General features: G+C 43.6%; 1 protein-coding gene across 2 annotated transcripts in view; it reads right to left on the bottom strand.

Moving 5' to 3' along the window:
• The window catches only part of LOC142557057 (putative ATP-dependent RNA helicase DHX34), a 46,616-nt gene extending 20,752 nt beyond the window's left edge, over positions 1-25,864 (bottom strand). The window contains exons 1-12 of one of the 2 annotated variants that reach the window (XM_075668620.1): positions 25,307-25,864; positions 24,816-24,907; positions 22,302-23,071; positions 20,048-20,329; positions 16,407-16,611; positions 15,406-15,620; positions 13,040-13,234; positions 11,997-12,185; positions 10,204-10,431; positions 6,208-6,354; positions 4,495-4,640; positions 2,042-2,152 (exon numbers count right to left, since the gene is read on the bottom strand). In XM_075668620.1, the coding sequence (XP_075524735.1) occupies positions 2,042-2,152; positions 4,495-4,640; positions 6,208-6,354; positions 10,204-10,431; positions 11,997-12,185; positions 13,040-13,234; positions 15,406-15,620; positions 16,407-16,611; positions 20,048-20,329; positions 22,302-23,071; positions 24,816-24,907; positions 25,307-25,689 (2,963 nt within the window). In that variant the 5' untranslated portion in view covers positions 25,690-25,864. The remainder of the gene's footprint in view (positions 1-2,041; positions 2,153-4,494; positions 4,641-6,207; positions 6,355-10,203; positions 10,432-11,996; positions 12,186-13,039; positions 13,235-15,405; positions 15,621-16,406; positions 16,612-20,047; positions 20,330-22,301; positions 23,072-24,815; positions 24,908-25,306) is intronic. The other variant, XM_075668622.1, reaches the window with a different exon arrangement.
• Positions 25,865-26,539: the final 675 nt, after the last annotated feature.

Below are 26,539 nucleotides of genomic sequence, written 5' to 3'. Positions count from 1 at the left end.
ATTCGTGCAACGCTTTGCATTATGTAGATTTTAACTGCAGTTGAGGTCTGTCAACTTCTTTCAATGGATTGTACGTTTTTACACTTAGTACATTTTTTATCACATTTTTTTCCAAAATGTATAAACGAGGATTTACTGTACTATGTCGGGGACAGGGAAGATACGAATTATGAGGGCTGTCAAGAAAGTAAGTTCTGATCAACTCTTAAATGAGGCACAAGCATCAGACAAAAATAATGTTTACATTGTCATACAGAGTGATGCATAGGCTGTTTTTCCAGATGTTTACCATCCTTTCATAAGGAATTTGTCATGGCAAAGCACCAAGTTTTACATGCAGATGTCATGCTAATCTGCTGCCAGGGAGTGAAGCCAGGATGCCACATATGCCTGAACCACAGCATTACTGATGGAATATTGTTCTGCTAGAAACCATTTCAGTTTTCAAGATATCTCAAAGATGCCAGTTTCTGTCTGAGCAAGACACATCTGCACTGGCGTGAATGCGCCAGGGGAGCAGTTTTTGCTATGCAGTGTGAAGTGGTAGATGGCTGCTCTGGCACATTCTGCTGCCAAATGTGAAGTTTTGGGTGTAATATGGTTTTTTGACTGTCAAGAAGCAGACACTAGCAGACATCTTGCAGAAATTATGTGTATGCAGTGTGTGAAGCAGATGTAAGCTACGGCATGATCAGGCAATGGTGCAGGCACTTCACAACGAAGTCATTCATCGAACGAGCTGGTGATTACTCATCTTGGAAGAAGCAGTGCTAACTGACAGGAATACACAAAAGGAAGGCAAATGACAAGCACAGCGCTGACGTGCAACTCCTTAAAAGCCCACAGGCACCACCTGACAGTAGCATCATACGAAAAGAAATAGTAAAGAACATTACATATACCAACTAACCCCCCCCCCCCCCCACACACACACACAAACACACAGGTGCATGCACGCAGCTGATAATATCAGGACTAGATGATAACGTCACCAAATGAAGACAACAAGCTTCAGCTGTATTTGAGTGTGCATAAACTACTCTTTGTTCTAAATACTCATTTGTCAAAATGGCTTTTTCCAAGATGAGTCCACGGAAGACTGACGTAATGCGAGCAATGCAGACTATGCTGGCCTGCTGTCGCTCATTAATGTGGAACTGAAAGAAACTATAAGGCAAGAAAATAAAAAAAAAAAAAAAAAAAGAAAATAAGCCAGTAATTCCGAGTTCCATAACTTTCTTCCCAGCTTTAGGATATCAGCTGCTTCCTGCTGCATGAGACTGCCACAACTTCTGACAAGGCAACATTTTGTCAGCGACACTTCGGTCTAGGCAGAGGAAGCTGGCTTCATCCACTGGCAATTGTTTAGCGTGACACTGACATACAAAACTTAGTGCTGTGCTACGACAAATGAAAAAAGAAGGATAGTACAGACCTGAAAAAGAAAGTCTATGCATCACTCCATCTGACAAAACACTGTTTTTCTGATGTTTGCGCCTCATTTTAAGATTAACTGCAGCTTACTTTCTTGGCACTCCTAAAGTTCCATTCTATGCAACATGAAGGATTCAGTTGTAAAAGTCTGTAATGATGAAGCAAATTTATGTGAGCAAGAAAATAAAAAGCACACATGCACTAAAAACAAAGTAAAATTGCAAAAAACAAAAGAAGCACACAAACTTGAAAATTACAAGCTTCTCATCTATCATCTGCTATTTCCGTGTCTATTAAAGGCGTGGAAAATTTTGCATGTTTCTTAATACTTTCTTCCCGAACACAAAACTAACAGATATCTCACCTACGAGAGTAAGAACTTGTCTACCCCTCCAAGTGAACTGCAGGGTTGGGTCTCCAAAGAGAACTAACTTATGCAGGTTCCTTAGACTGCATTAGGTGCATGAGAAGTAAGAATTGTCCTGCATTTTTTTAAAATGTAAAACTATCATGTAAGAGCATGATTTGCACAAGAACTCGGGAATAAACCTTATGAACAAAAGTGCAATGCCACCTGCATCTCCTCTTAAAGTTAATTAACACGTACCTTGACATTGTCATGCTGGAATCTATGGCAGAAGAGACCAACAACAACATCTGGACACACTGCACCCTTAAGCAGTTCAGCAAATAGGGCTTGGTTGTTTCCAGCAATGACCTACGAGTTAAGAGCCAGAAAACCGAAAAATTTAACACACTAGGAGGCATGGCAAATGGAAAAAAAAAGTCACAGGCCTGTGCAGCACACGCAGCGCAGCCAAAGCGAAAGCTGGTGGAGCAGCTCCATAGGAGCTCCATTTTCGGCACCAGGCACTACAGGGCCTTTGTAGCAAAGTCTCTTAGCGTCATTTTCACGAGAACAATATTAACTGTCTGCCCGGCATCGATGGCGACCTGCGGCTTGTCCTATTCTCTGCACAGCGGTCTGCTGAGCCCCATATTTCCTGATTGCAGCTGCGCGCGTAGCTACATGATACGCTTCTTCAGCAGCGGTTTGTGCCTTGCAAGGAGGCGCCATAACGTGTATCGAAGAGTAAACACAGGTACCCAGACTATGTGGCATGCATGTCACATCCCTTGGCCCGTGGCACGGTACGTTGCTGTTGATGGTGGTGATTATAATGATGGTATCCCCTTCGAAACAGGGTGGTGACAAATAGTCACCTAACCTGCTTCAGTTAACCAGGTCCAGCTACATGCAACATGCAACTGCTATATGCAACTGCTACGTGTTGGGACACCTGTTAGAATACAACAGAACTGCAATGCAAAGTTTGTAAGTATCAATGCCATGCCACGTCACGTGTTGAATGGCACGGTACAATGCTAATGATGATGATGATGATAATTTAATGGCATTCCCTTTGAAACAGGACGGTGGCACACAGTCGCCTAGCCTGCTTGAATTAATCAGGTAGGCCATACATGTTTTTCATTACATCAATATTTATACATCTCCATAACCCTTTTCTTTTTCAAGAATTCTCTATCTACCTTGTGCTGATACCTATGCAACTGCTACATGGCGTGCCAGCTGGTGTAATAATATGCAACTTCAATGCAAAGGGCACACATACAGATACTACGCGGCATCATGTCACATCGCAAGGCAAGTAGTACGATATGATGCTAATAATAATGACTATTTATAGGCATCCCCATTGAAACGTGGCTACGACATAGTCGCCTAGCCAGCTTGATTAGACAAGTGGCATGATACAATGCTAATGATGACGATGATGATTAGTTATTGGCATCCCCTTCGAAATACGGCGGTGACATAGTCAACTAGCCAGCTTGATTTAATCAGGTACACAATATATATTTTTTCTAGAATTCTTGTACACATCTCCGCAAACTTCATTTTCTTCCTCAAACCTTCTTTAACAGCCTTATACCACTACTTGTGCATCTGTTACATGGGGTTCTACCTGGTGCAATAATATGCAACTGCAATGCAAAATGTGCATGTATCAATGCTACATGGCGCGCATGTCACATTGCATGTCTCCCCGCGTGCTAGGACGTGTTTATAGAGCATTTTTCCACTGCATGCTAGCAAGAATGCCGAAACGGTTGTACCTACAAGGGTACATTTCATCCAAATGACACTACACCTAAAGCAGCTTTATGATGGCCTTGATACACAGCCGGACTGGTGCTCCATTTTGGTGAGGTGCCTATCCTTACCATCCTTCTACAGTGAAACCAACATTTCAACCCACAGTATAAACGATGCCGTTTCTCTGTGTGACTTTAATTGTGTTCTCCATTCTCTGACTATGCACAACTGGTGAATGTTGGGTTGTTGCTACTGTAATAAATACCATGAAAAAAAAAAAGAAGAACGCTGGAGTGGCTAGTGGTAGAGTATCTAAGGCACCCACGCAGGGGGCCTGGGTTCAATCCCGGTGGGAACTGTTTTTGTTTTTTCTCTCATTCCGGGTGAGAGCTGTGAGAGGTGAGAACGCTCATTCCAAGTTCAACACACCAAAGTCACGCTATGCTCACGCACAAATTTCTGCAGCAACGGAAGGAAAGATAAGCAGGCAAAGCACCTGCATGACAGCACTTCTGAAAATATTCCCGACTTACTGACTTCGTTATATGTGTTGCATAATACATTTCTTGCCTACTATATTCCATTTTCTTGGCCTCATGAAAAATGTACAAGGTGCTACTGTATATACATAGACCACAATTCCATGCCAATCATGCCATAACCTCACTGCACCTCTTAGAATTTTTTTTCTCTGACGCATTCATCTCCAAGATGTCTTCTGACGTTATGGAAGGCATTTTTGTGCAACAAATATAACATCACAATAACACTTTGAAAACCAGCACACATACACAAAAAAGCGCGCAAAAAAAAGAAGGAAAGAGAGAAAAGAAAAAATACAGTGAAAGGCTGAGTGAGACTGAAGTGTAGGAGAGGACAGCGAATAACGCTTCAGGCTCCTTGAACAACGGCAAAGCTCGGGGCACTCGTCTACTTACATGAACGCTACCACTTGGTGCTTCGCGCTGACGGGCAGGTTACTCCTGAAGTTGGGGACTACCAAGACATCCATGTCGTCCAGGCGCAGCACCTCCGCATGCAGTGCGAGGACGCTGTTGGGATGGAGGACCACAAACCCTTTGCCCTGCACGTATCACAGTGGCCTTGCTTCAGCAAACTTGATGAAGTAGAAGAAGATGATGATTCAAACAGTTTTAACGTGCCAAAGCAACACTGGGATCATGAGAAACAGCATAGTGGAGGACTTCGGATTAATGTTGACTACTTGGGGTTCTTTAACGTAGACCCAATGCGTCGGACATAAGGGTTTCTGCATTCCGGCCCCATTGAAATGCAGCTGTGGCAGGCAAGAATCGAACCCAAAGCCTTGTACTCGGAACGTCATAGCATCTTTGGCAGGTAGAAAATTTCAAGAATGCAGTGACAAAGCAGAAAATGAAACTGCAAGTTGTTGCTAAAAAAAATTTAGTCTTGTTTTCCTTGACTCTCCTTTCTCATTGCATTGTGCAGGTACTGACTTTGGTAACCTTGATGCCTTGAGGACAGCGCACAAACGTTTGTTGACTCGTTGCCTCCTGCCCAGATCACAATCCCCCTTCGTTTGCTTGACAGCTAGGAAGAGAACCACAGAATGAACTGCAGTAAGCCCTCGCTAAAGCGAAGTCACTGGGACAAGAACAACACTTCGTTATCAGCAGCGTTTCCTTAAAACCTGAGGGGCACTATAGATTCATAGAAGAACAAGGTACATACACCAGCAGCCCAGGAGCTTGTAAACGTACACCAAAGCACATCCACTCTCCATGGTAAGGGCATGACAAAAAAAAAAAAAAAAAAGCCCTGCTGATGTCCCTGAGCAGCTGGCTCGTCTGTCGGCGATCACTGTTCGTATAGTTAGACCCAAGGAGCTGCAGCCACATGTCGGCGCGACCACTGCAGCACTCTTTCCCTCTCCAGGAGGGTACAGAGGAGCGCAGAGAGTGACCATGCATGCCCCAGTGTGCGGATTTCTGGCTTCGCTCGCTCTTTGTACTGATCGTATTCTGGCACCACCGCACTTTGAATATTTCTGTATATAGCATATGCGCTGTGGTTGGGAACCCAAAAAACTTCGAGTAAAGCGATATTTCTGATGAAGTGATTTCGTTATGACAAAGGTTTACTGTAAAATGTTCCTACAAACAAGTCGCCCTGTGGGTACCCCAGGTCAAAGGTCACTGCTGTGTGCTGCACTTGAGCAGGCAGAGGCAAAATCCAGCGCCTGCTAGTATGTGGGCTTTAAAAAAAGGGCAAGCAACGTGCCAGGAGGGCTCGTGCGTTTTCTGATAGGCTGGCCAGAGAACGTTAAGAAGTTTCTTTGCCTCTGCAGTGAGGCTGTCCGATTGCATCTGAGTGTGTTTGACATGCTTGATGTGCCCAATAAATGCGAGGGCTGCTCATGTGATATCAAAAATCCACAACTGTTGATTTGCAGCACAATTTATTTTCTTTCTTCAGTGTTTATGTACCTTACCAAGAGTTTCAATTTTTTAGTTTGCTAAATGTGTAAATACACAAATACAAATAACTGATTAATTAATTGATTGAAACATTCCTATAAATCGGGTTAAATTCCTTAATCATTGTCTAGCTTTATCATATGTATACCCACATGTGCAGTTTAAATTAAGGGAAAAAAGGATTCGACTCACCTTGGTGTGGAAAAGTTGGTCTGAGTCTCGTTTGTATGAATTGTGGTCATCTGAGATGGCAATCTGAGGGTACACGCCGGAGCACAAGATCAGTTTCATCAGGCTGAGGTCGTGGAAGCCAAAACTGCGGCTGCGACGAAGGAATTCCTGTGAGAGTAGAGACGAATATGTTAACACATTGTCTGCGATAATATATAAATTGTGTCCGGCACAATGACGAAGACATGCAGGTACACCGGAGTGGTAATTGCAAGAATACTGTATTACAGTATAAGAAAAATTTACCTATTATCTGACATTACTTAGCTAATGTAAAAAAATTAATTCTGGTGTTTCGCATGTCAAAAACACGAAATAATTATGAGGCACGCTGTAGTGGGGGACTCTGGATTAGTGTTGACCTCCTTGGGTTCTTAAATGTGCACCTAAGTCTAAGTACACGAGTATTTTTGCATTTCGTCCCATCAAAGTGGGGCGATTAATGAAAGCAGGAAAGATGATGATGATGATGATGTATGGGGTTTCATGGCGCAAGGGCCAGGAATGGCCAAAGAGCGCCATGTCTGTGGTAGTGGGTGTGCAGTGTAACTATGATTACTATGAATTGGTGTGTCGTGGCTGTAAAGGGGCCTTAAAATATACGCTCTAAAATGCGTAAAATCTGTGTAATAAAATTATGGCGATGACGTATGACTTGTACTATGAACATTTAGATGCATATAAAAAAATGATATGATAGGTAAAATATATCAGATTATGAGAAATGCCAGAGCACTACTGCCTCCTTAGAGCCCTTCAAACACAAGGGTCTGGAGGCATGTGCTATACCGTACAACTATCCCAGCGGCATCCTCTAAAGAGAGGAAGCGCTAGGAATGCATGGGGCTAATAACATGTAGGACCACATCTCTCAGAAAACCTAGGACTGTGTCTGTGTTAAAAAGCGGTTCTGGGCCGAGGAACATTACTGGATGAAGAGGGATGTGCTGTCTGTAAGCTAAGGAAAAATGTTTCATTCTTTCAGATTCGGCTTCCCGACACTCCAGGAGGACGTGGAGTACGGTCAGCCTCTCCCCGCATCTACCACAAGTAGGAGGCTCACTTCCGGTGAGTAGAAAATTATGGGTGCCAAACGTGTGTCCTATTCTGAGACGACAGAATAGGACATCTGTTCGGCGCGATTTTATAGTAGAGGGCCAGAATCCTAACTGCGGTTTTATCAGGTGCAGCTTATTATTTGTTTCCGCGTCCCATATGTGTTGCCAGTGGGCTCGCAGCTTCCTTCGCAAGAAAGGCCTCAGATCTGTGACAGGCACCTCAGCGGTAGGATTAGCGGCTCGCGATGCGATGGACGTGGCCATCTCGTCCGCCAGAACGTTACCCTCAATGCTCCTGTGGCCAGGCACCCAGCATATAATGATACGCTGGTTAGATATGTACGCTTTACACAAGACGGTGTAGAGTTCACTAAGTACAGGATTTTTGTGTGTATAGACTGACATCAAGGCCTTCACGACGCTTAGAGAGTCTGTATAGATCGCTGCTTTTGGAAGTTTTGATTTTCTTATATGCTTCACAGCAGAAAGTAATGCGTAGGCCTCAGCCGTAAATATGCTTGTTTCCGGATGCAGTACGTCGGATTCCGAGAAGGATGGGCCGACGGCTGCATAGGATACCCCGGCATTTGACTTCGAAGCGTCTGTGTAGAACTCTGCACAGGAATGCTTGTGCTGGAGTTCTAGGAAATGCATTCTGATTTCGGCCTCAGGAGCGTGCTTTGTAACTTGAATGAAAGATGTGTCGCATTGTATCAGCTGCCACTCCCAAGGAGGTAGGAGCTTGGCTGGATGCATTAGGCGAAGCTCGGGGAGTGGGACATGTATCTCATCACTAAGCTCCCTCACTCGAAGCGAGAAAGGCTTTCTTACAGAAGGACGATTATGGAATAGTGTAGTGCAGGTCATATCGTTAACAGTGTTAAAACATGGATGTTGATGATTGCAGTGTATTTTTAGGAAATATGTAAGGCTGATGTAAGTTCTCTGTAGATGGAGCGACCATTCATTTGATTCCGCGTATAAGCTTTCAATCGGGCTTGTTCTGAAAGCACCAGTGGCTAAGCGGATACCTAGATGGTGGATAGGATCTAGGATCTTTAGTGCGCTCGGAGCGGCAGAGTTATATACGACGGCACCATAGTCCAATCGTGATCGAATTAGGCTCTTATAAACATTCATCAGACACTTCCTGTCGCTACCCCATGTTGAGTGGGATAGAACTTTAAGCAAGTTCATTGTCCTTAGACATTTTTCTTTAAGATATTTAATGTGCTGTATAAAAGTGAGCTTGGAGTCAAGTGTAATACCTAAAAATTTGTGTTCTTTGTTGATAGGTATTTGATGTCCACTCAGTTGAACACAAGGATCTGGAACCAGGCCTCTCTTTCTAGTAAAAAGAACACAAGAGCTTTTGTGGGGGTTGATCTTAAATCCGTTTTCGTCAGCCCACTTGCAAACCTTGTTCAGGCCCTGCTGTACCTGTCTCTCGCATACTGCGAGGTTGCAGGATTTAAAGCCTATTTGTATATCATCGACGTATACGGAATAAAAAATGGCCGGTGGCAGTGAAGTACGTAGTGTGTTCATCTTAACAATGAAAAGAGTGCAGCTGAGCACACCTCCCTGGGGTACACCAGTTTCCTGCGTAAAAGGACGTGACAGTGCATTACCGACTTTTACTCGGAAGGTACGGTTGGACAAATAGCTTTCTATTAGGGCGAGCATATTGCCACGGATGCCCATTCCCGACAAGTCTCTCAAGATTCCGTAGCGCCACGCTGTGTCGTACGCCTTCTCCATATCGAGGAACACGGATAGGAAATATTGCTTATGTAGAAAGGCGTCGCGAATGTTTCCCTCAATGCGCACAAGGTGATCAATTGTAGCCCGCCCTTCCCTGAAGCCACACTGAAAGGGATCAAGCATTTGGTTTAATTCCAGGAAATGTATGAGTCGCCGATTAACCATTTTCTCAAACAGCTTACAAATGCAACTTGTGAGGGCTATCGGGCGGTAACTTGACGCCAACGAAGGATCTTTACCTTGCTTCAGAATGGGAATCACAATCGCTTCTCTCCATGCAAGTGGAAGATATCCAGCAGCCCAAATAGTGTTAAAAAGTGCAAGTAAAGTCAATTGTGTATCAGTGTGTAAGTTCTTAATTATGTCGTACATAATTCTGTCAGGTCCTGGTGCAGAGCTCTTGCATGTCATCAAGGCAGCTCTTAGCTCGGCAATGCTAAAGGGACGGTTGTAAGGCTCATTCTGTCGACCTTTTCTTGGTAATGGCTTACGTTCTTCTGTTTCTTTGTGTTTGAGAAAGGATTGTGTGTAATTTGTTGGACTTGACACGCTCTCAAAATATTCCCCAAGTGAGTCGGCCTGGTCTTGCAGTGTATCTCCCTGTGTGTTTACCAGGGGGAGTGAATGTGTTTGCCGCCCTCTAATCCTATTTACTCTGTTCCAGGCTTTGGCCTCATCCCTAAACGAGTTAATACTTGATAAAAACTTGTGCCAGCTTTCTCTTCTGGCCTGTCGGCGGGTTCACCTGCCTTGGGACTTTATTTTTTTAAAGTTCATAAGATTCTCTGCAGTGGGAGAAGCGCGTAGCAACCCCCACGCCTTGTTCTGATTCTTACGGGCGATCCTACATTCGCTGTTCCACCACGGCACACGTCGTTTGCATGCCAGACCACTCACTTCGGATATGCATTTAGATGTGACATCTATTATGAATGCTGTAAAGAACTCGACTGCAGCATCAATTCCTAACGGAGACAAGTCAGCCCAAGCAGGAAAGAAGAAGCAGGAAACGCATGATAAAAACATATAAAAGGAGTTGCAGTCATGCGGTACAGTCAATTACAATTAAAAAGGACAGGAACAATACATCATCTGAACAAAGCATAATTCGTGATTGGAGCATTGCTGCACATACCTGAACTAAGGTAGGGTCCTGTTGCAGCCTGAACTCAACATCCTTGATGTCGACTTGCTCATCTTCCTCGTCCTCGTCGCCCCAGTGCCCGACACGGAGCACGCGCTTCTTTCGCGGTGCCTTCTGCAGCTGCCGCCGCAGATCTCTCAGCTGCTTCATCTCGCCATGGCGCTGGATTCGGGCAACACTGTCCACGACCTCAACTTCACTCTCCATCAGGCCCACCTCCTGGGAGTCACGTCATCAAGAGTAAGGAACCACAATGAAAATCAAACCATGGGGTTTAACATTTCAAAGCAGCACACGCACTTGAAAGACACCACAGCAAGGGACTCTCAATTGAATTTGATAATCTGCGTTTTATAACATGCAACTGAATCTATTAGATACATCAATGCTTTTGCATTCTGCACCCATTGGAATGTGACCACTTAGAGTGGGAGTCGAACCCACAACTTCATGTTCAGCAGCTGAACGCCACAGTCACTGAACAACAATGGCAGGCAAGAACAGTGGTGAGTTGATTAGTATGCTAGTGCAAACAAGATTTAAACTACTGACACACTGTCGGCGAGGCATAGTAATTATGGAGAAGTGCACAGTCATAGAGAAAGAAAGGGCTAGCACAAACAGCGGTGACATTGGAAAACTTGGCACTGCAAGTGAAGAAACATACAGGCAATGACAGTTCTGGCCGCTCCCTCATTTTCAGTCACGAAGGTAATTCACAGAAAAGTTGCAAGGAAGTTGCAAGCCAGAATGGTCTAGTGAACTGTTCAGGAACCATCTGTTCGGGATTTCCAAGTTATTGAGAGATGGGTACAAGCCAGCCTCACCCCCAGCAACTGGCCGTCAAGGTTTACCTCAACATCGGACAACTGACCCGCTTTGGATGGTGACAGGCGAGGTGGTAACTCTTCTGAACCGCTTTACAAGATAAGAGTAGGAAATACCCAGAAATGTCACCACCAATGCATTTATTAATATGAATGCTAATATATGAATATATAATATATTAATATGAATGCAACTATGCCAACATGGCCAGTAGAAAGCTCTGTTTATTGTCGTGTTGAAGCACCACTTATAGAAGCTTCCTGACATGGTGGCTCACTAGAGTGGAACAAGCGCATACAAGAACAGAAGTTCCTGGCTTCTTTATCACCTAAGGAGGTGGCAGTGAGTATTCTGAAGCTTCAGGTGAAGCACCATGAAGAGCCTGTCGGCAGCAACGTCATGGGAATGGGTTATAATGAAAAAGCCCACCTGCCAAGAATATTTTTTGGTGACCATCACAATAAAGATAACTTTCCAAACTGATTTGTAAACTGAAGCTGATAAACTCGACTGAAAAGTGATCATTACTAAAAGAGAAACAGTCTTTCACAAACTGATAAAAAAAGTGTCTTGGCAAATTTAGCACATGATAATAAGGCTACAACTTGGTGCATATTTGGTATGATAAGCATGTACCACATGTCCTGCTGTATCACCGCAGTCTTAATAAGCAAAAGGCCAGCCTGGAGAGGCATTCACCCCGAGACATCTGACAGCACACAACACCTAAAGCTTTATCAAACAAAGTCCATTTCCTGAGACAACATTCAAGCAGCATGGACTTGACTGTTCTCTGCATTAAGGTTGTTGTGAAGATATGATTACAGTTATGTTTCCCTCAGTGCCGGAGTCAGTATGTTATTTTAAAACGTTCATTCTTATGAATGACTAAAGCAATGTGCATTCAGTCAGTGGTAATTCACTGGAGCTGCTGTATATAAGCCATCCAGCCTTACCTGAAGCAGCTGCTTGAACTGGCTTCGCAGCTTAGTCATCTCGTAAAAACGCTGCTCTTCCAGCCCCAGACGGCGACACCATTTTCTTGTGTCTTCGCCATAGCTCGACTTGGCTGAAAGCCATTCGTGGTACGCATTCAGCAGCGTAAATGGGTCACCGTGGTCAGAGTCCACGCTCTTGCGTGCTGCCTGCATTGCAAGAGAATGACAAACAGTCAGCTTAGGTGAACAGGTGGTGTCCAATACTGAGCAGAAGAAAGGTTAGAGTTGAAATTATTTAAATTCAAACTTATTCCATTCCTCTTAAAATGAAACAACAAATTTTGTAAGAGCAGCAGTAAGTCTTTTAAGCTAGGAACCTTACAAGAGGGTGTGACAGCCCAGGTCACTCAATTTTCATTTTGACACTACAGTGTAGCATTTATAGAAACACATATAATTTTATGCCCATAGCCACATAACAATATGCAGATAGTCACAGGAGTGAGCAGTACTGTAAGGTGCATTTATTTCAAGCTGTGCTTTTGCAAGGAACCTTTGTTTGAAAGAACCAAACACCCATGCTCCAAGGAGCACTTGTGCATTAGAGTCACAGCTTCGTGTGTGAACATATTCAGACTGCTGCACAAAAGCATAAGTGTTAAAAATACCCCCACTTCTTGTTAGCCTAGAGTATTTGGCAGACGAACTCACCTCCATAACATCCCGTAATTAGAGTTATCTTGCCAGCACTTATCAAGCACATCAAGGACATAATGTCTGAGGACTAATAATTATCTCACCAGCATTCGTACAGCGCATTAAGGACACAATGGCTGAGGACTATTGGGTACATTTCTCTGAGTGCCAGATTTGTCCGAAATATGAGACTGCCATTCTTACACTTATGCTTTCACTAGACAGACCTACATTAATTACATTACCTAATTACAAACCTAATTACCTACATTAATGTGATGCACACATGCAGTTCACTTTCAATAAAACTACTGCATAAAACATTCAGATTGCTGATAAGTGTACAAGGCGGTAATGACACTCACCGAAGCGTCAAGGTCTCGAAATGATCTCTGCGTGAATGGGGACTGGATGCTAAGGGCAGCGGCGAGTGACAGTATGGGGTCGACCAGCCGAAAGACGCAGCCGAGAATGAGCACTTTTCCAATGGTGACGTCCACCGGAAGCTGTGCCAGAATCCGGCCTGTTGGCGTCAGGTCTTCATCCGCGGTGAGGGCGCCCTTTAGAACGGCCAGCCACAGTTAGCAACAATGGTTGAAGAATGGGCAAGTTGGTAACGTTGCACCTTGAATATGTTCACAGCGCACACACACTCGGGAAAGGGCACAGGCAGAGTGAAAGAGCAATGACTTGCAACTAGTTTTATTTTCATGAAAAACTGAATATATAAACTGCCAAAAAAGAAGAAAACAAAGCAAAGGACCAATATTTAAGGCAAACGAGGGCACGTGCTTCAATCATGACAGTTGATATATGTCAGTTGTTCTCCTTGTATATCAGTCCCTTGCTTTGTTTACTTCTTTTGTGCTAATGCGTATATTCAGTTCTCCATGAAATTAAAACAAGTTGGAAGTCAGCGCTCTTTCACTCTGCCTGCCCTCTTTACTGACTGCGTTGTCAACTTATTCAAAATGTACAGTCACAGTACTAACAACTTCTCCTTTGGTCTAGTGTGTTGCCACTATATGACATTCTCCATTGCACAGACAAACCGCACCGAATTAGGAAACACAGCACCGTGTCTCAACAAAACAAGGGCTTCACAGATGAGGACTTGAAATGATCAACCGTGGCCGAACAAGGAGAGCCTGAGCCTGGACAATATGATTTAGAAAGGGCACTTGTCAGAAAGAATCCCCTCGCTGAAACATTATAATAAAAAATTGAACTGTGGGGCTTAACGTCCAAAAATTGCACAGTGGGTTACGATCGACCCCGCAGTGGACTGCTCCAAATTAATTTTGACCACCTGGGGTTCCTTAAGGTGCACCTTAGTCTAGTAACACAAGTGGCTTTTGCAATAAGCCCCCATCAAAATGCAACTGCCGTTGCCAGGTATTGAACCCATGACCGGGTGCTCACTTGCTGAATGTCACAGACTCGGGCCATCGCAATGGGAGTGGCAAATACTGGTATCCCGGAAAACACTCGGCATGCCCAGTTGTGGCCATCGGAAGTGATAATGGCAAGATGGCAACGCTGTGCTAAAACACTCTATTGGCTTCCATAACAATGAAAGCTTGATCCACAGGCCTCCATTCCCAGTTTAACCTGCTATGAGTTCTTGAATAGGAGCGAGGCATTTATTTAAACTACGTTTAACCCTATACCAAAGCCAATTATAAAAAAAGCAATCTTACTGTGATTGCATTTTTGTTATTACAGGGTTAATTCGATGCAGTTAAGCACAAAGGAAGCCAGAACTGCCTCAATATAAATATGTCCAACTTATGCACAGCCTCTAAAGTAAAAGGATAAATGAATGGATTTATGTTGATCCCTATGCCTGGGCAGCAAAGAACAACCTAGCAGAGGCCCATAGTGGGAACAAAATGGGGGGCCCTGGAAATCACGTACAAGAGCTTTTTGGGGTGCACAAAATCCATAAAATGCAGCATTTTTTAGACATCGGTAAGAAAGGCTTATTGGCATTGAGGACAGCTGCTATTGGAAAGCGCTACGCAGTTCTAGCCAAGCAGGAGCTCCCATCTCTGAGCTAGCAGCAGCAAAATGGTTCCATCCTCTTACAATTCAATATTCCTGCAACAGCAGCAGAGGAATGTCTTCTTCCAAGTTCTACAAATGCCAAGACAGTCGTGACAGGGGGTTACATCATTGAGTTTCCAATAAAAATTGTGACACAGGGCGCTACGATTGTTCCGCCACCATGGTAATTCTGGTTGGTGCATCGACTCATCTAAATGTTCACACTTGTGGCTTCGGACATTCCCGTGGAATTACTTATTACACTTTATCTTTCTAAATTTCCAAGAAATCATATTTTTCTTAAAGCATGAAGGTAATAAGCCTCTGTGCACATGCATAATCATTGCAAATTGGTGGAGCTGTGATATAATATTTTGTTGAAAATGACATTCTACAGTCACAAAGTTGTTTGAGGCCAGACATAGTCATCAAAATGCAGCCTCTCTATTATTATTCTTCGACAAGAACACCCATGTAACGTGAAAATGTATTTAACGCTGTCGTGGTTTGACAAAGTGTCACAAGATGTCCCTACAAGCATTGTTGCTTCTGTTCACACCTGTGATGTCCCGGTGTTCTGTGAAGCTCAATACATTTACAAACAAGCTAAAACTATCTATTCATTTCCTTTTGTCCTTGTCTCATTAGTGTCTTTTCCATCGAGGTTATGCACATTTCTACTTGCCTGTTCCTTGAGTGTCTGGACTGCCTCCTCTATGCTCTCCGAGGGCGGCGGCTCCAGGAAGGGAAACTTCCGTACATCTGGCAGTCCGAGCGCCACAAGCTGGAGCAGCAGCGAATTGAGGGGCACGCGCTGGATCTCCGGTGTCGAGTATGCAGCCAGCGCCTCGTACTCGGCCTCGGAGTAGAGCCGGAAACACACCCCAGGCCCCGTTCTGCCTATGGTAACAAGCCAACAAGAACATAATACTAGTATGCGGAAATCATGAGGCAATGATGCTAACAGCAAGCATACAGTGTAGAAGTGTCAAAGAGTGGTCTAACTAGCACATATCGAAAAGCTGGAACCAGTAGATTAACCACAGCATAAAAGCAGAAGAAGAGAATGTCACAGCGCTTGACTAACGACGACATTAATATACCGTGGGCTAGATCATTTTTTTAAACCTTCTCTCCCACAGCCACGTCATCTCACGAATAAGACATGTCTCACGCTCCGCGGGCCAGTGCAATTAATTGATGCACCAATTGTCACAAGTAGTTAGTAGTTTTCATGTTTCCAATGTGGCCTCTGAGATAGCATCAATGCAGGCTGGTGCAATCTACATCATGCAGATGGCATTCACTGGCATTCTCCATCCACAAAATTACTGCCCACAAAATGTCAGTCGCACTACACCACATGCCCTGACCTACATCTCCTCAGTATCACCTGATGCACGCTGCGAGAAACGGCAGCTCCCCATCATGTGCGACTTTACATTGTTTTGGCCATGCTGGCAGAGAGGTTCCTCTCCTGAAGAAGTCATCTTGATCTGTGGTTTGTATGCTGAGTGCGCAAGCGACACAACAATGAAGCTCGCATCTCTCAAATGCAGTAAATGGCAGCTTTCAGATAAGGTGCACATAGATTATAATTATTAGAGTGCCTTCGGCATTTCCACTCGAATGATTCTTGCACAAAGTAGTCCACAGCCACACAATACCAAGGGGAACCTGCCTCACCTGCACGACCTTTGCGTTGTTCAGCGCTGGCACGGCTGATCCAGAACTCCTTGAGCTTTTGCATGTGGCTGGCTGAGTCGTAACTCATCTCCTTCACTTTCCCGGAGTCCACGACAAACCGAACACCATCAATGGTCACGGACGTCTCGGCAATGTTGGTTGACAGAATGCACTTTCGTACCTTCTCTGGTGCGTAGTCGAAAACCTGTCAAACAGCGAAAGAATGTTACTTATTTTTGCAATGAACTACAGGGTTTATATATTCAAGGAGTCCCACATGTTAAAATGTGCCACCATGTTTTTGCAACCTATGTTCACAAATGGCGTAACGAGAAGTGTAATAGCAGGTAAAATATTAGCCCTAGCATGCACAGCAGCTTACAGAAACATCAGATGTAAAGAGCTCATTAATAAAAAACCAGCTCAAGCAGTTTATTCTTGTCCGAATTCTCAAACTGAGGCAAAAATATAAGAGCGGCAATGAATAAACACACAGCTCTACAAGACTATGAAAGTAGAAGCCACTATAATTTAACTTGTTCATTAATTACCCATAACAAGTCCTACATTTTGTTATTGTATGGATACAGCTTCTAATATAAAAAATGAAGAGAGTGGACAAGGCGACCTAACAAAGAAAATTCCTGTTAAAATTCTATCAATCACTGTTACCGTGAACAGAGTGCTGTACTTGCATTGAAAAGTGTTATCTGTTGCAAAAGTACCCAGGGTAAAACACTCACAACCAGTTCAGACATAAACCTAGGTGGCAGCACTGCGACCACTTGTACTGCACTGCTCTGATAGTCAAGAAAGTCTCAACTTCTACAGCCTATGCACAACAAAGAAAAGCGCAGTGGCAAAATACCTTTTGTAATCAGTTCTTATTGCCAACCGATCTCATAATGGCCTCAAAAACCTATCTTTCATCAAATGGGACAGGTACATGCGTACAGCAACATCTCCATGTACGTGGACAAAGTGACCAGAAAATTGTTTTTCACGGAACCGACATCCTACAGAGAGCAATGCACGAAAAAGGTTGCAGTGGATTCCCTGGCAGATACGCCTCAAAGCAATATGAATTGTTTGAAGAGAATTCTCCCCACTGTATATGTCCGCAGCCTGCGTACCACAGCACATAGGAAAAAGAGAGGTGATACACGACAGCATCGATGTTGCCCAACTCTTGTCCACAACCCTTTCACCCCCTTTATCATCACTGTCCATCAACCATACAAGGGAAACAAGCTTACTAGCCCAAATGAAACCCCCAACTTCTCTTATCAAGATCTTCTATAAAGCTGCACTTTGGGGCGAGATTGCGCAAACATGTTACTTTCCGACTGTCCGGTCTCGTTCTTGCTTTGGCCAGCGCTGCACTTTTGTCAACAGTCATCAGCACAGTAAGGCGGGAGTGTGAATTGAACACCACCTACTCAGTGATGCAGGCGGCAAAGCAAAGGTTCAGACAGCGAATGCTTGTGCGATCTTGCCCTTCGTTGCGTTCTCCAGGGTAGCGCACCCCACCGCTGCCGTCCAATTGTTGCGACGCCTGTAACTTCATTCTCTACTTCCTATCCTTCACCAACCATTGAATAAACAGAGCAAGTTTTTCACCAGAAATCGTCTCGTCCCTGCCTGGTCGCTATGGTCTTCCAGATGCCTGCAGCCCGCCAACAACGCCACGCTACTCAATGTTAATGCCGGTCGAGACTGAAGAAACAGGCGTTGCAACATCTTGTGGCCATCCATCGGTTAACTGCGGTTAACTGATGAAGGAGCCGAGCTGGCCCCAAAACTTCTCAAGTTTAGATAAATCCCATTTTTTATTTGAAGACATTATCGACTTGATAAACAACTTTGTTTGTGAAAAGAACACAAAGATAAAGATATAATACTGCATTGCAGTTTATTATGTTGATTTTTCATCCTGGATTGCAGTACCAGTACCGTACCAAGGCATTTGAAATGTAAAGTCAACCTCAAAAGTTTACAGATTGTGAGATTAACAAAAAAACAATACTGTAGCCAGTAAAACCATACAACGCTGTGTTGTTCACTTCCGATAGCACAGTCTGGAAGTCTGAATTCGAGGCTGCATATTGAGACTGCAGAAATATTCAGCTTTTCCTCAGATTTCACAGTTCACAAGCTTTTGGAGTTTGCCACGTACTGTGCCAATACATGAGGAAAAACCAGACACACATTTCGAAGTGCCAATTTTTCTTGTTCTTGAACTGAAGCAAAGGAAGTTCTGTGATCAAGATTCTTCAATACCAATGCTGCCTATTAAACGCCAACTGCAGCGACATTTCACTTTGGTTATATGTATCATAAATTAATATTATGTACCACTATAAAGCAATCTTAGCAAAGCCACAGGGCTGGTACTAGGATAGTTTTCTTGTTAGCAACCTTTAACCCTTTCAGTGTAGTTTTCTTTCAGAGGTGACACACCCCCAGCTTTGAGTTTTTCCTTGGATACTAGAAAATGAACCCAACGGTTCTTTTCTTCGGTTATGCAGAAGAGTAAAAACGACACAAATATTGGCAAATGCTCTCTTAGTATGGTCCCCACATTCTTTTCTGACATCAGTGACATGGTGGGACAGAAACACGAAAATGTACCGGTACATCAGTGACAATGAAAGGGTTAAACAGCACCTAGACGGAAAACATGTGCATCTGGTGGTTACCGCAATAACGCAAGTGCCAGCATGCCACCTCCAAGATTTTTCAGTGTGTTTTCTCGAAGGTCATGCCAAGGAGCCACGCACTCTAGGTCAGGCATCCCTTCCGGCGAGTGATAATGGCAGCATTTTTGCCAGTTTTGGCATCAAAAACAGCTATTTTTGATAGTTTATTATGATGCTTCCGCTTGTATTTCAAACGTCAAATTTTGCACGGATGGACGGTGTCAAATTTGTGTGTCCGGACGCATACCCAGTGGACAACGTTGTCAGCTCAGCAACGTTGCAGCCAGCCCATAGCTAGCAGCACAAGCTAGCAGACAACATGGGCTGCCCACTGGCAGCAGGCTGACACCTGCTACCTCTCTGAGCACGGAGGCTCCTTTATAACCATGATATCTTAAACTAGGCTTATTACATGGTCCAAAATTTTGTAGCTGTTGGCCTTTAAATAGCCGTGAGCGAGATTCTGCTTGACACATTTGGAAGAATCACTGTTTGAAAATAGATAATGCATTTTCTTTAAATTGGTGCAGAGTGAACTTCACTGGTACCTTGGTCATCAGTGAAGATACAGCAATCTCACATGAGGTGGCTATACCTTCGAACATTGTTGGCAACAAAATGGTTAAACTATCAATGTGAATATGCTATACTTATATTTGAATAAATTATGCCACAGAAGACTTCAATAATCAAAAGCAAGTTGACCACGAAACATGTGGAGTGCTGGTTTTATATGACTGTACTACCTGCGTAGGTTTGAAAGCATTGCTTTCTTGGTTTCTTGGTATGAAACAGACCATAGAACTAAAGGCTGCATCCTGCTTTTATGTGTAAATGTTGCCCACGGTGAAAAAGACAAAAGTTGCTCTCTAATTGTTGTGAAAAAAAAAAACAGACAAACAATAACAACAACAAAAGACAGGGATAAAGAAAGAAGCAAACCTTGTCCTGTTCAGCCAGCGAAAGTGTACTGTGCAAGGGGAGGATGACCCAGTGGCCATTTTGGTTGGCATACTCTTCTGCTGCCTCTTGTACGGCCGAGATCTCGCTCATGCCACTCAAGAATACCAGCAGGTCACCGCGCTCGTTGCTGGGGTACTTGTTGTCGATGAGGCTCAGCAACTTGACATAGGGAGCAGGATTGAGGCGGCCCGTACGAGAACGTTTTTCCTCCACAGTGACGGGGTGGTACTGTATTTGAATCGGGAACAGCCGTCCAGGAACCTGGATTTAAATAGACATGTTCACCACTCTAGTGAAGCACAAAATAACAGTGTCACTCATGTAGAAGAACACTTCAGGCTAAAGTACTGGGTGAAATAATAAAGATAGCCATTAGTAGTCGCAGTAGTAGTAGTAAGCCGAAAGATCATAAAAGTTCAGAAGGGCAACACTCGCGGGAACAGGGCTGAATACAAGGTTCTCATCATAACCACAGAGAGAAGCAGATATTTTCAGCATTTGAATTCTTTGTACAGAGCGCATGCTCAAATCTGTACATTTTATTGATTTTATATGCTTATATTTTGTTGTGGGCTACAGTAAAGCGTAAATTCTTGAATTTCAACACAGTAACGCCGCAAGTTGCAGTCTCCTAAATGTTTTTTAGTGTTGTCTAGCACATTCTTTGCAACTCAAAAGCAAGAAGACAAAGCCAACACGCAAGATCTCATGTCTTGGAAAACATGACACCATGTTGCAATGCGAACTGAAACTGGAATGATGAGCCTACATTGGTGACTGCTCTCTTTTAGACCCATTTTATGAAAAGTCAAGCACAGCGTTTGCTTTATTTGTACGTCTCTTCTTGATAAGCTAGTCTCACTCATGGAGCATAGAAGCTTAAAAACATGTTAAAAGGCACGAAAGAAAGCTTGCAACATCTCTGTGTTTCTCTATACTGACGTAAATATTTATGTCAGGTAACAAACCTGCCATTTAAGTAAAATATTGCATGACAATTAAATGGAACCATGACAAACAAGAAAGATTTCCCAAAATATGCAAGGGCCCTTTCATTGATATCATTGCTTTGATGCGGTGAAGGGACTTGTGTAATGTATTTGCCAGAAAGATCACTTTTGATGGGTATATCCCAAGAATACTGGTCAAACTAAATGGTACGTCGTAGCTTCAAACGTCAGCGTAATCAATCCTGGCACGAGGACAAAATAACCATTATCAATTAAGTTGCTGTACAGATTTTCATAAGCAAGGCTCTAGCAACGCTGCTGGCAACGATACAGTGAATAAAGAAACGGAAGCAATTTTTTTTATCTTGTTAAGCAAGTGTGTACAAATCATGACAGTTACTGAACTGTGCAGCATCCAGGGCGAGTATAATGTAGCGATTATTTCCGCTCAACTTTATGCCACAATTATAATTCACTGCTCATGGCCGGCTGATGCCGTTTATAGCGCGGACAGAGTGCCACTCCGGCCACTGACAAAGCCCGACAAGAAATGATACAGGCACAGAATCATTACATTACTCAGACCATCACCCAAACATGGCTTGATGTTAACAAAAGTAACATGTAACAGTAAGCAGGCATAATATGCCTACAAGCCATAACTGCTGGAGAATATTCTAGTAAATTTGTAAAAGGTTGCCACTTAACTTGCAGCTGCTTGAACTTTCTATGTGAAGAAAGTGCTTGAATCACATCCACAGGTGTTTGTTTGCGTGGTGGGAGCCTCCACAGATGCTTTCACAAGATTTGCTAAACAAACATTTGCTTGAACATTCTTCTCGACTATATTTGCTACACCACTGTGAAATCTGTGCGCTTGTAGAAAGAACCAACAGGCTTGAACTGCAAATATTGCCTATGTATTCTCTCTCACGTTACTTTACTGTACGCCCTTGGACTACACAAGCTTCTTCAATAAGTAAGATATTATAATGGGCAGCAGACTTGATAATTTGAGTGACTGAATGAATACAGCCTTGCAGTTTTCCTGAAGTGTTCATCTTCATTGAAAACTTGCTGTGTAGAGGCTCATTTTCTGAAGATATTTCATGGCACGTTGACATGTTTTTTGCCATAGTATTACACACAATATATGTTTTCAGCCTTCCCTCGCTATAGCCATTTGGGGGCTTACAATTGGTATGCTTTGAAATTGTCACAACCAACTAGACAATATTAAAACACTGCGGTTTCAACAGAATCAGCAAAAGAACATCACTAACCTGTACAACAGGACAGTTGTAGAAATACTGGGAGAAAAGCTGGATATTAATGGTCGCAGACATCAGGATGATCTTCAAGTCTTTCCTGTGCTGCATAAGGCACTTCACAACGCCCAAGAGAAAGTCACACGTGAGATGTCGCTCGTGAATTTCATCAAGGATGATGACATTGTATTCCTTCAACATGGGGTCACTGGCAATCTGTCGTAGTAGCAGTCCCTCTGTCAAGAACAGCATCTTCGTGTGTTTGCTGCGGCGCTTCTCGAACCGAATCTGGTACCCAATGTGGGTTCCGTACTCATTCAATGTCTCGTAGGCGACACGCTTGCACAGGGAGATTGCAGCAATCCTTCGTGGCTGTGTGCATACGATGCCTTGTAGTCCACCGCTGAGTAGGTACTGCGGTATCTGTGTAGATTTCCCACAGCCGGTGTCGCCAGCGATCAGTACGACACTGTTCTCCGACACCACTTTCAGGATGGTGTCCTTATACTGAGCGATGGGGAGGTTCTTTTGGAATTCACGCAGTTTCTTGAGCTTCTGAAACTTTTGCCTTTGCAGGAAGTCAAGATAGAGGTGGAAAACATTTCGCACTTCGGCCACTTCCTCTTCGGTAAGCGACTGTGACGTGTCACTGCTGTCAATGTGAACACCGGCATCGAGCATGAGGACTCTGGGCTCCTCGGGGAACATGGAAAAGTTCACTTTGTGGAGAGGATCATAAATGGCAGGTAGGCCCAGTGATGGGTCAGCACACTCCAATGGGTCAGCTGTAGGGAAGGATTACAAGTCACTTACAAACAATACAAACAAACTTTGTCAAAAGAAATGAAACCACATGGAATATGATCACTGTGGGGTCCTGGCTGCACGATACCGGTGCAACTTCCGGTGCTAAAGAACTCTGGAGAGGAAAGATGAGAGTTTGCTGCTCTCGCAAGGGCTTTCAAGTGCTGTGTGCGTATCAGAAAGCTCCCTAGATGTTCTGGAGTCAGCTGTGGTCATATTTGCCTCGGCTTTGTTTTTTTCAATAAAGGATGTACAACACAAAAGCTGTGACCCCACATCATGATTACAAATGATAAGAGCTAATGACCAAAAGCTGAACTAACTCACGGTGATAATGACACAAAACTAAATTGCCTTTATATCGAGTCATCAAGGCTTCACATTTTCAAAACATAACCACTAGATCAATGCCTGCTGAAATTGTGGTCTGTGGTACCCTAGTCCGTGCCTAGGGGCGATAAGGCATGTCAAGCTGCAAAAGGATCCATGTACACCACTACAGAGATGCATCACTGGTAAACATTGTCGGTCAAAAGAGTGACCGAAATGCCTGGTGATGCATAAGCGACAAGCTGAGTGAAGTGGCATTTTCTATGCTCTTTGACTTAGTTCATATATAAAGCAAAACATGCGATCGATGTTGAACCTATATTGAAATGCAACCTGCCTTTAGCAAAACCTGACATGAGCACTCTGTTTTCTGACCTAAAATGTAACTTTTCTTACTGATTACAAACAGCAAGAGAGAGTACACAAATCATCTGGAAAATAATTAAAGGCAAGAAGATTGCAAGGGAAGCCTCAGCCTCAAGCCAACAGGAAGTTTTAAATATAGTGTACTCAAGCATCTTAACATACCCAAAGCCACACAACTTACTAGCATTTTCTTAAACAAAAAAAAAATGTTCTGTATAGTGTTTTACTCTCTTATATGCACGACCGACTGCATCCCCTTGCTTTGGGTGCACTAAACCTAAAGCTTCCTATTGTTGAAAAATGGTACTTGTCCTTTTCAAGGCTCAGACAAGGATAAGTCCCCTTGATGAAGCATTGGCTCCACTCCAGGTTCAGGATTCACTTGTTTTCCCACTCTGGTACGCAACCATATCAAGCCCAAATATAAGATGCTTTGAAATATGATGTCTCCAGCTTGATGTCTAGCTTAATGTGTTTTATATTTCGCAAGTTAAACATGCTCGACAAGGTCATTGATTTACCTGTGAGAGCGTCAAGAGGTCTGTCACAACTGAAAGTTAGATAATCAGTGTTCTATATCAACAACATGACCTTCTAAGAAGAGCATCAAGAGGTCTGTCACAGATGAAAGCTGGATAATCAGTGTTCTAGATCAAAAACATGACCTTCTAAGAACAATCACATGATTGATATGACCATCATTGTTGCTATGAAGTGCATAGTGTTGACAATTGCAGTAAAACAACAATAAATTCACAGCAATATCAACACATAAAAAGTGTTCTGGTTTCACTTCCAACCTATAGGGCTTCAGCAATGCATTCAGAATCAAATGTGCAACCATACTGCCACCACAACCAAATAAATGTAAGAGAAGAGTAACAAACGTCACAGATGCAATTTCCCTGCACATTGGTTATAACTGAAGCTGAAGTTAATTCAAGTGAGACAGATTACGCACTTAGAAGGAGGGAAACAGGCCACAATGCGTGACTAGGCCCTTTCTCCCATGAAAACACAGACACATACCTTTCGAAGTCCCAGCCTCAATTGCGGTTTTTTGCTTTCGCTCTTCATACTTTTTGAGGAATGTCCAAAAGTTGTCATACTGCTTAGAATGCCTGTGCAAAATGAAAAGTGAACTTTTATTCATACCAACTGAATGCATAATCTCTGTTACAAAGACACGCTGCGACAGAAATCACGCCAATAACCAGATAATTTTATCTTGGTTTAATATCACGCTAGAGAACTTGAAATAATAGACCGGCACTTCCCTGAGCAAATTGCAGCAAAAATTACTCTTCCTGGGAAAAGTGGTCAGCGTCAAACTTTGCTCACGACAAAAGCGCCCACACTTCACTGCATTCCTTGCAATTGCGCATAAATTAAGGAGTAGATGTAAACCCCGCTCCTACAGTTAGCTTTAGGGACACGTTTACTGGTGTCTATTAGCGTAGAAGTTTGACAGGATAAGAGCGCGCTTAAAATAAACCAACTTTTTAAGTGCGCCGACTTACCTTTTGATAGGGCTGTTGTCACCAAAGAATATTCGCGTGAGGTCATGGCGAAATTGTGACAGATCCTTGCATTCTGAAGTTCGAATGTTTGGTTTCGGTGGGACCCGTTCGCTATCCCTTGGCCCACTGTCCCGTTGTCCGTACTTACTTGGCGCACTGTCGCAATCATTTTGGTGGCCACTATCACGCCTTGGTGAACTGTATCGTCGCCTATGCTTCCTGTGGCTACTGTCGCGATCACCGTGATCTTCACTGTCACACCTCGATGAGCTGTGCCGTCGCCCGTGCTTGCTGCGATCGCTGTCGCGGTCACCGCGGTCGTCGCTGAGCTTGCGTTTGTGACTTGATTCGTGACGGTCACTCCTGTCGCGTTCTCGACCCATTCCGACTGTTCTTTTCGTTCTTTACAGTGAGAGCGCGGAGAACGAAACCGATGCGATGTGCAGCCATGTGGGCATGTTTACGTTGTTTTTGCGTGTCGATGTTGGCGCGGCTTCTCTTCGATGGAGCTCACAGAAACTTTGAGCTTGAAGCGAGTTGTTTTATCATTATGATGTATCACAATAATGGATCCGTAGATGCAATCAATTAAGCGTGCACCTGAAGCAAGGGGTTTTCTTTTACTTTCATAGCTTTACGAAGACGAGTGGCGACTTTGGCGCCACTTTTAAATGTCGTGCAGTGGCGTGTCGCAAACATGTTTTCATCTGAAGCCCAATGCCCCCTCCTGGCAAACCATATTCATTCTCTTTCTATTCGTCAAGCACTCATAGCGCAGATTTTGATTCACAAAATACACACAAACGCAGCGGGTGCAGTTCTCCATAACTTGAACGGGAGGCACAAAAGCCTACACGTAATTTTGCTGGACCGATGAAGGTTTGTTTACCGAAGGTGAAATGTCTAAAAAAAAAAAAAGTCGAGATATCGAAAGCTAGTTGAACGATAGTCAAATGGTGCCAAAGAGAACGAACGCCGAAGAGCGAGTGGATAGAAGTGCAGCGATGCCACCTGACCCTTTAGGTGGTGCGTAGCGGGAAAAGCAGAAATTCAGACGCAGTTTTACAACTGTAAGACAGTGACATACAGTCGTGCAAAGTTTCGAAGAGGTCCTCGACATTGACATATTCACGTTTTGAATGAACTGGATAAGGGCGTAATTTTCCCTTCAAATTGCCTAAGGTGTCCTTCTAGACTGTGTGAATCAATCAATCAGCCAATCAATCAATCAAT

This window comes from Dermacentor variabilis, chromosome 9 (assembly GCF_050947875.1).
Source record: "Dermacentor variabilis isolate Ectoservices chromosome 9, ASM5094787v1, whole genome shotgun sequence".
NCBI classification, from domain to species: domain Eukaryota; kingdom Metazoa; phylum Arthropoda; class Arachnida; order Ixodida; family Ixodidae; genus Dermacentor; species Dermacentor variabilis.
This window is presented reverse-complemented; position numbering and strand designations above follow the sequence as displayed.